The sequence below is a fragment of the Austrofundulus limnaeus genome, unplaced genomic scaffold (assembly GCF_001266775.1).
Source record: "Austrofundulus limnaeus strain Quisiro unplaced genomic scaffold, Austrofundulus_limnaeus-1.0 Scaffold391, whole genome shotgun sequence".
Lineage (NCBI taxonomy): Eukaryota > Metazoa > Chordata > Actinopteri > Cyprinodontiformes > Rivulidae > Austrofundulus > Austrofundulus limnaeus.
This window is the reverse complement of record NW_013952793.1, coordinates 211,397-221,396: the sequence shown is the minus strand read 5'-3', so window position 1 is coordinate 221,396 and position 10,000 is coordinate 211,397. Positions and strand designations below refer to the sequence as shown.

The following is a 10,000-nucleotide window of genomic DNA, read 5'->3' as shown; positions in this document are numbered from 1 at the left end:
GATGACTCTTAGCTGCATGAAATATTACCTCAATATTTGTAAAATTCAATTAAAAACATTTTTTTCTGTTGGTCAATGAAATACTGTATATCCAGTGACTGCTTTCCAACAGTTTTATTAAAATCCATGGTTCATGAGAAATTTTGCTAACAGGCAAATTATGATGCCTCCCAGATTTAATACCAAGGTTTTAAGTGAGAAGTTAAATTGAGTGTTGTGAATGACTCTCAGACACTACCACAGTAAAATTTAGCACAATATTTGTGGGGGGGAAAATGGTTATAGCAATTGTCGTGTTGCCTAAAGTCATCGGTGGCCATTTTGAATTTGGTTAGCTCCTAAATGTATCAGTTTTTAAAGTACATCCAGGTAGTATTTCATTAAAATCCATTCATTGTTTTGGGGCTTGTGCAGTTTCAAAAAAGTATCAACACAATTTTTAACAAAGTCTTGTAACACTCTGAATATGTGTTGGGAATTTTTCTAAGCTTCTATCACAATTTTTTAGGTCAGTAACTGTAGAATTAAACTATTTAATCCCAAATTTTTCCCTGCAAAATAACTGCATGCATTTCATTCCTTAGACCTTCCTAACAAATAATATTTATGAAATTTTTCATTTTATGTTGATTGTGTTAGTGAAAATGTAGGTTTTGTACTTGGGAACAATTGTTGCTGGTGGAAAACAACATACCGGTACTCTAAATAGACACAAATCATTTATTCTGACTGATTAATGAAAAATATAAATAACATTAGCATGCATAACATGTTATAACAAAGCATGGGTCAACAGTAGGAATGACTGTGATGTAGCACAGTGTTTTTCAAAGTGGGGGCCACGGCCCCCTGGAGGGTCGCCAGGGAGCATTATAGGGTCCTCAGAAAGCTGAAGGGGATAATAAGGGGAAAACAAGGCAAAAAACTAAAATTTAAATCAAATGCATATTTGAAATCATTATCATAAAATTGATTCTGTTTTTCAATAATTATCTGAAAATATAATCTTTAAAAAATATTGAAATGTTATTTAGGAGAGCAGTTTGATTCCTTTTCAGTGGGATTATAATAGTGTTCAACACATTTTAGTTAATAAATTTTTAATGCAAAACAAATATAATACTTATAATAAGTGATTTAAAAAAACACTTTAACATTTTACTTATTTTGTAGCATTGTTTGTAGGTTTGCAAAGGGGGTCCCCAGCCAAGTTGCATGGAAAAGGGACCCCCAATTGCATGGAAAAGTTTGGGACCCCCTGACATAGCACACATCATTTTGGGGTTCTTTCAGATCTAAAAGATCTAAAACATATGATGGTTTTAAGCTGAATGGGGAAAAAAAACTATAAGATTAATAAAATAAACAGTCAAACCTTTGACAGCTAGCATATGTGGTCTGTCTCTGTCTATGTGTTATGCTAGCAGCAACAGTTGTTGCCGTGCTTACATTCACTCTTCTTATGGTCAAAAGATGCATGCAAGCATAAATTTCTCAATATATCTCAGCAGAAGACTCTTTAAAGAATATATGTACAAAATATTTCAATTGTATGTGTTTATTAAGATATTTTACTCACTCCCTTTTGTACCAGTTTGAGGTAGACATTTCCCTCCAGCAGGGCAGGCAAGTCAAGGGGTGCGGTCAGACCATTCACACTAAGACAGCTTATTATTTTGTTGTAAAACTTAAATTAGCTGCCCAAAGCCAAAACAATACTTTTAGAACTTCTACAAGTAAAACAAAATGTCTGGCAACAATTGTTGCCGGTGGGATTAAACAGGCCAACTACAGATAGAGTTGCAGTTTTCTTTGTGTTTTTTATGCTCAGTTGGCTCTGGCAGCCATCTTTATCAAGACTGAATCCAAAATTTAATCTGTTGTTTGACAGCATAACATTAATGTTTTTTTTTTGAAGAGTTTATCATTGCTTATGACTTGGCTTATTTTGTGCTCTTCATTTGGATTAATGCAAATGCTGGGGCTTTACGATCTGCATCCTAAAGCTCTTTAAGTTGGCTGGCTAGAGACAGGGCTCCAAAATGGTTTACATACATTCAGCCATTTAGATACACATATAATACATTTTAATACGTTCTCATTAATATATAGTCATGTCAATTTTATTGTTGCTATCAGATGTGTATGTTTTATTTCAGTGTTTTTAATTTTTCTTTTTTTTTTCTTTTACTGATTTTCAGTAAGACTGATATATTCAACAAAAACGTGACTCCTCTTTTATGTTTCAGTGTTAGAAGCCAACCACTACGTGGAGTGAACGTATGACTTTAGATAAACCCCGACTGGGGCAGAGAGGGAGGTTAGAGTGAAGAGACGTTCTGCATCCTTTCAGGTTGATTTTGATTTGATTTATTTATTTAACATGAAAAGATTATGAAAAATCAAGCCTGACTCAGCATAATTGCTGTTTTACAGCAGGTTCCTGTTCTGCAGCACATAAAACACTCAGAAATAAAGCATCACAATCACATCATTATTATTACACCATAGACACAAAGACAAACAAGCATACCAAGGTTGACACTTAAGAATTACTCCTATACACTTTGCTTAAAGTAAAACTGAGATGCTTGATAACTGACTTTTACTCTCAGCTTTTAACTAATTTTTATTACACTTAAGTCCACTCTTAGCAGCATTCTTGAGTAATTCTAGGAAGTTTGATAAATACGGGCCCTGATTGTCTGCACCTGTGTGTATGGACCCTCCTACAGTTGGTGTCGGCTCCAAGCATGCTGCGTTTGACCACACAATTATGTTTAGAGCCATTACGATAATTGGAGCGTCCCTCAGATTGTCAGAGGACAAAATTAGGCCAGAACTTGGCACAATTATCTTGCCATGTGAACCCAGCAGAAGCAATATGACGTCAACCTGATGTTCCACAAAACCAGATTATTTGGATTGAGTCCTACCATCTTTAAATTAAAGGCCACATTCTGTACAATCTTTCTCCCACACGCTACTGAGGCTCCAAATGAATAGTTGTTAAATTGCCAACATGTTGTTATTCAGACTTCCATCATCCAACTCAATAAATGACACCACACACTGGTCAATATCGGAACAAGCTGTAATGTTGTATTTTAAATGCATTCACGGTAGCTAAACAATAACATAATAGTGTTTTTTATATATAATAATGGTATAGTTATTGGAAATAACAGGTTTGAATGAATACAACATGCTTACAAAAAGGCAGCCTTCTCCTTTTTAACTTTCCAGGCAGCATCTCGCTTTCTTTAAATTGAAAAGGCTCTACTCTGAAATCTGAAATGAAAACCAAACCACATTTGACTGCCTAGAATAATCTATTAAAATTAGGATGCACAGATACTTCTATCATCAATAATATAAGGTAAAGGTAGCATATGAGTTTTTTTTTTTCCAGGTTTGTGTGGATCTGACTCAGTGCACGCCACTGCTTCAGAGCAGCTAAATCTCTATTTATGGCTCACTAATCCCCAGTCATCTCGTGTGAAGTTGGGATAACGGTCATCCTGAACAACTAATCTTTTTTTGACCCTCTAAGGCTTCTTCAGAGACTTTCCATTTGCACCCTGCTGAACCAAACATGTTACCAATAAAAATTAACTACATTATTATAATTTCTTATTTTCCATAGTCTGTTCAATTCCGTTGGTAATCCCCTTGTGCTTTGACTCTCGTTAAGATTCAGCATCACAGATTTCCTGATAGATTCAAGAAATTCCTCCCTAAGTTTGTTTTAATAATAAAGGCCTAGCAGTTAATATAGAGTTTAGACTAAGATCAACCTGTGATGAAAAATGAGCCAAACCTTTTACCTTTTTTTTTCTGGTGTACACTTTACTTATGTGTTTGTGTTCCAATTATCTCCTAAAAATCTGTATGGTTATGCTGAATTAGATGATCAACAAGAAACTGCAGAAATGGAAAATATTTGAACAGAACATTTGAATAAGACTCTACTTGTCTCGCTAAAGTTGTCAGTCCAGTCCGTTCTGGTCTTTTACACTAGAGAGTACTGGCATAATGACCAACAAAAAGGGGTCAGACATTTGCCTTTCTAAAGTATGTAGGCTTAATCTGTAATTTTAACAAATCTGCATGATTCAACATACACACACAGAGACACACAGGCAGAATTTATATACATGCATTTAACAAACTTGTATCATGATAAATGTCTCGTGTCTGTGTACGTATGCTGTACATCACAACTTTATGTGGAGTAAACTCATTTTTGCATAAACACAAATACACAGGACAGGTATGAAAGTGAAGTAAATACTCAGTTGAAGCTCAATAGTCCATTCTTTGCATTTAACAACATTATATTGTACATGTGGCAAAAATCTACTTGTAGGGTTATTACCCCTACAGTAATTTGATCCAGTCCAATCATTTGCTCTAACACAATAGAAATGAACTGGTTAAGTTCACAGTTGCAACTCTCTTGTTGTCCTTAGGTAACTTTGACCTGATTTTGTAAAAATACAATGTCATATATGTACATTTGAGTATAATTGCTGAAAATGACATGCAGGGTTTTTATCTGCTGTTTTCACATTATGGCTGTATTTGTTGAATTGTGTTGAACTTTTTCCTTGCCAAATTGTAGTGCGCCGTGAAAACTGAGAAATTTAATCTCTATCCCCCAATGGTAGACCTTAGGTTACACCCTTGCTGTCGTCTACAGAAGGCCTATTCCTAAATTTGTTGTCATATTGAAAATATTGTGCTTTGAAAATGAATTCAAACCCCTTAACATTTTTTTAATCTTATTGTTTTTTCATGTTTTTTCATGTTACAAACACAAATTTTAAAATACTTTACTGAAACTGTGGGTGATAGAGCAACACAAAGTAGTCCAATTTTTTTTAGTGTGGTGTGTGTTTGTATTTAGCTCCCTTCACTCTGAGATCCCAAACTAAAATCCAGAGTAACCAACTGCATTCATAAGTCATAATTAATGCATAATTTAATCTCAATATAAATCCAGCTGTTCTGTGAAGCTCTCTGAGTATTTAAAGATCAAACAGCATCATGCAGATCAAGGAATACCCACACCTAACTTCTTTGCCAACACAAAAATGGCTGTCGATTTCTCAAAATGACAGATATTCAGGTCAAATTTAAGTAACGATAATTGAGGTTCATGCTTAACATGTAGACTACACTTTAACACTTCTTGCAAGATTTGTCTTTAGCGCTCAGCATGAAACGTGATTTCTAACACTCAAAGTTAAAAATTCCACGTCATTACTTACATACGTGTATAATAAAGATTATTGAATAAACACAGCATATATTCATGTCCCTTTGATGTTGTGACAGCAGCAGAACTTTCTAAACATCTTCTAGCCTGATTCAGCAACACCTTCAGTTAATAAACAAGCTGCAGATGCAGGTGTCAGAGGCTGCATGGAAAACAGATGTGACTGAACCTAATCCAGGCAGGCACTCCTGAATGAAAATCAAAAACAAATAAAAAAAAAAAGCATGCAAGCAGACAGACGTGCACAAGAGTTGGTCGATGCAGCCAGATGGTGTAATCCTTTAGTTTTCTCTGCATTTAATATTTTCCCCAACTGTGTCAGGATTATGCTGCCATCCAATCGGATTTCAGCCCACTCTGCTGTAATGATGAGAGATGAATGGCAGGCAAGTTGGCTGAGGCAGAAATGAAAAGATACTGGGTTGTACAACACACTGTGATGACTTGAAGTGCTCCTTATTTACCCAAAACTGCAGATGCTTTTTTGTTTATAGGATCGAAAACACATCCTCACTATTCAGGTAAGAGACTATATGAGTCAAATGCATAATGTTTACTCTTGGGTTCAAATGTTAGCTATTATCACTTGACTTTTTGCTGTAGTCATTACTGGCAAGAGATAATGAGAACCTGAGTGTTTTTTGCAAATAATCAAAAAAATTTGATGTGCAGCAAGAACATTTGTTTTGACACTATAGAGCAGGCTGTTTTGTGATTTTATATCCTGCTTAGGGGAACATGAGGAACTGATATCCTGCTTTTTATTCTTAACATTGCCCTGCTGCCACAAAACAAATGATAAAATGTTATATTTATTTATTTATTGGTGGTAATCTGTCTATCAGTTAGCAAAGTACTTCATTAACCACTGAATGGTGAAAACACACAGATAATAATTGTTTAAATTATGTCATTTAAAAGATAATACATTTTTGGTGTCAAACAGATTCAAGGTGCCTTTCACAGCCAACCTAGAAAAAAATACATATATACTAAAATGGTTTATTTAACAGAAAATTACCCAACATTTGGTGTTGTAGATGAGACTGATCCACAACACTTGTTCTGAGCACGAACAGATAGCACATAATCTTTGTTTAAAAGAATTAATAACTATTTGAAGTCAATTGCGTCCATTAGCAAAATAGCTCATGAACAAAAACATTTTTTTCATTATTATTCTAGGACAAAGTATTAAATGTATAGATTCAGTATATTCAAAATGGCTGCTAATTGACAAAATAACTATAATTCAGTCAGTTTCATTATTGTGCGAGAATTTGGTGTGATTATAGCTGTGAGATAACATGTGTTCCAGGTGAGTTTACACTGCACAACATTCATGTTTAAAACTTATGCATTAACCGTTGGAGTCAACCCTGTGAGTCTTTTAGCAAAATATTGCACGACCCCAAATTCAAGATGGCAGTACAGATAATTACATAACAATCGGTTTTACAGATATTAGATGAATGGATTTAGTAGCAGCTGGGAGTCTTGTTTCTAATAATCATTTTGTTTGTCTTTGCTCTGACTCTATAAATCAAGATGCTGTTTACATTGCAGTGTGCATTTTGATGCTTTGAAAGTTTGACTCTGAAATCAAAATTAGCTAAACCTATTTTCTGATTGCTGCCTAAGCTGCTCTGTAATATTTGAAACTGAGCCACACATTGTTCTGTCTAGTGTAATTTTGTGCAAATGAAATGTTTTAGCGCTGGTGTGGCAGATCTGAGTGAGCCTTTTTTCATTCTCTAGAGAGTTTGAGCTGATTAAGCACAGATTCACTTTCATTATGAGTATTCAATAATGAAAAGGTGTACAGTAATTTGAAGATAGTGGATGTGGGGAGATGGCCACTGTCTTTTATTTCCTAGGCTTTTGAAAATCAGAATATTAAAAAAAGGATTGTGCCTGAGAAGTTAACAAAAACCCAGATCCCACCAGCTCATTATTTACTAAATAACAAAGTTACAAAACCATGAGTGAAAAACCAAACCATGATTGAGCAGCTTGCAGACCATTCTTTAGCAGCAATAAATCTAAGCAGGAGCCCAGACACCCTGCAGAGGAAGCTCATTTCAGCCACTTGGATCTGCGATCTTGTTCTTTCAGTCACTACCCAAAGCTCGTAACCATAGATGAGGGCAAGTACATAGATTGACCAGTAAATCTCGCTTCACCATGACCCATTGGTACAGCATTCCCATTTCTGCAGACGCAGCACCAATCCAAACCAAACCAAACAAGTGAGAGATGGTGTGAGAAGCTTGATCATCCAGGAGGGACTCAGAGTAGAGCTGCTGCTCCTTTGCGCCAAGAAGAGCCAGTTGAGGTAGCTTGGGCATCTGGTTAGGATGCTTCCTTGATACCTCCCTGATGTAGGGTTCTGTGCACAACCCACTGGGAGGAGACCAAGAGGAAGACCCAGGACAGGCTGAAGGGATTATGTTTCTCTGCTGGCCTAGGAACACCTTGGCATTCCTCCTGGAGGGGCTAGGAAAAGTGGTTGGGGGAGAGGGAAGTCTGGGCCTCTCTGCTTAGGCTGCTGCCCCCGCGACCCAACCCTGGATAAGCAGAAGATAGATGGAATGAATTTAACTCTCAGTTGTGGATTTCTGTATGACTTTATCCATCTCTCATGTAGTTGTGGAGGAATTTTGACCCACTCTTCTTTTCAGGGATGCTTCATTTCGTTGAGGTTTGCAGACATTTGTTTCTGCATTCCTCTCTTTAGCCTTTCATTTGGATTTAGAGCTGGACTTTTACTTAAAGTTTATTTTTTTTATATTTTCAGTTCTGTTGTAAATTTGCTGCTGTATTTGGGCTCATTGTCCTGTTTTATGCTTGGTTTTGGCCAAGCTTCAACTGACAAATGGCATCACATTTGACTGTAGAACAGATGTCCCCAAACCTGTTCCTCATGACCCACTGTCCTGCATGTTTTAGATGTTTCCCTTCAACACACCTGACTGGAATGAAAGAGTGATAAGCAGGCTTCTGCTAAACCTGATGACAGTCTGAGTAGGTCATTTAATTGTTTGATCTAGGACATGCAGGACTTTGGTCTCGTAGTTGCAATATACAGTATGCCCAAACTGCCAGCTCCTAACCACCATACTGAACAGTCAGAGGTATTTGTGCTAGTATCATTTGACTGGTTTTCACGAAACATGGGGAATGTGCATTATGGAAGAACATTTGTCCACTGGTAAATGGATTGAACTTATATAGCGCTTTATCAAGTCCCTCCGGACCCCAAATTGCTTTACACTTAGAGTCTGAAGTGGGGTTCTTTGGTTTTAGTTTAGATTTTTGTGTGAAAATTACATAGTCTTGGGGGGAATTTGCTGGGATGTTTACTCCTAGGAACAGAAGCAGATGTTTTGAATGATTTACACTTGTGAATAATCATTTTCTCTATAGAAAAGACCCAATATGTTTGAAAATTACCTTTAACCCCTCTCAGACTGATGACCTCCCAACAGTGAGTTGTCAGGGTCTTTGTTTGCCTGTGTCAAAAGAGACTCATTTTGGTCACATGCATGAAGGTGTGAATTGGAGGGTTACCAAAGCATCTTTCTTGTGAGCCTTGCAAACAAAGACCCAGTAATTCTGTACTTGAAGGGGAGTGAGTTTAATCTGCATGGAAATCTAGCCTGCCAAATGGAGCATCTCACATAGCTTAAAGACAGTTCTCTGACTGGAAAGTAAAACCACTTGAACTAAAGTCTAAAAGTCCAGGTGCATTTTTTTATTTGATATTTTTTGCATTTGCTATGTTCTTGATGATTACAAATCGACACCAGCAGTATGAGGGTCTTCATTATTCTCCCTGCAGGTCAGTGTTTCCTGTGCATGGTGGATGTGGTGCCAGTGAAGAACGAGGATGGCGTGGTGATCATGTTCATCTTGAACTTTGAGGTCATGACTGATGAAGTACGGAAAGATCACAAACGACAGCTGAATCATCGCCTCCCCACCTGGCTTGTTACAGGTAGCTAAATGTTATTTCAGTAACACAATTGGGTAATATTTAACTGCAGATCATTTTTTGCAAACCAAATTTTGTATCTGCCATTCAGTTTGATTTTTGTCAAATTAACGTTTACCATACTTGAAATAACCAGCCACTTTCAGCTCTCTCTGTTTTGTTTTGTTTGTTACTTTGTGGCTGTAGCCAAAAGCTAAGCATTTTTACTGGAAGCTTGACCCTTTTCACATCTACCACTCTCTGATTATGACCTGCACCACTTGCTGTAGGTTATCCAGCGTGTCACACTGCAGGTCAACAGTGTTACTCTCCGTCTGTCCACCTCCTTCTCTTCAGGTCGCCCCCGTGGCTTTAAGTTGCGTCTGCCCCCACTGCGCTCCCTGTCCAACAGTAAAGCATCACTGGATGACGCAGAGGCAGGTCACAATCCCATACCTACAGCCCTGCCTCTCCATCCGGACAACAGTCACGAGTCTTTAGGCTTGGGGGAGTTCTTGCCCTTACCTCCCTTGCAAGCAGCCCACCAGGATCAACAAAGTAGAAACAGGTAAATGATCCAGGTCTTCTCTTGACAGGCATGATTGAGATAAACCTATGAGTAATCAGAAGCTTTTTAATAGGTCATAGTTTTTGATTTAAAAGCACAATTACTTGTATAGTCCATGTATGGCTCATTCTTTGGTTATTCTGTTTCAAACCAAAACAAGACAGATTTATATATATAT

The 10,000-nt window shown here is 37.0% G+C and overlaps 1 protein-coding gene across 2 annotated transcripts in view; it reads left to right on the top strand.

The window, feature by feature from the left end:
• The window catches only part of kcnh2b (potassium voltage-gated channel, subfamily H (eag-related), member 2b), a gene marked incomplete at its 3' end in the record, with an annotated part of 194,411 nt that overhangs the window by 88,912 nt on the left and 95,499 nt on the right, over window positions 1–10,000 (top strand). Inside the window, 3 exon segments of one of the 2 annotated variants that reach the window (XM_014023806.1) lie at window positions 5,711–5,802; window positions 9,123–9,278; window positions 9,612–9,822. In XM_014023806.1, the coding sequence (XP_013879260.1) occupies window positions 9,140–9,278; window positions 9,612–9,822 (350 nt within the window). 2 annotated transcript variants of the gene reach the window in all.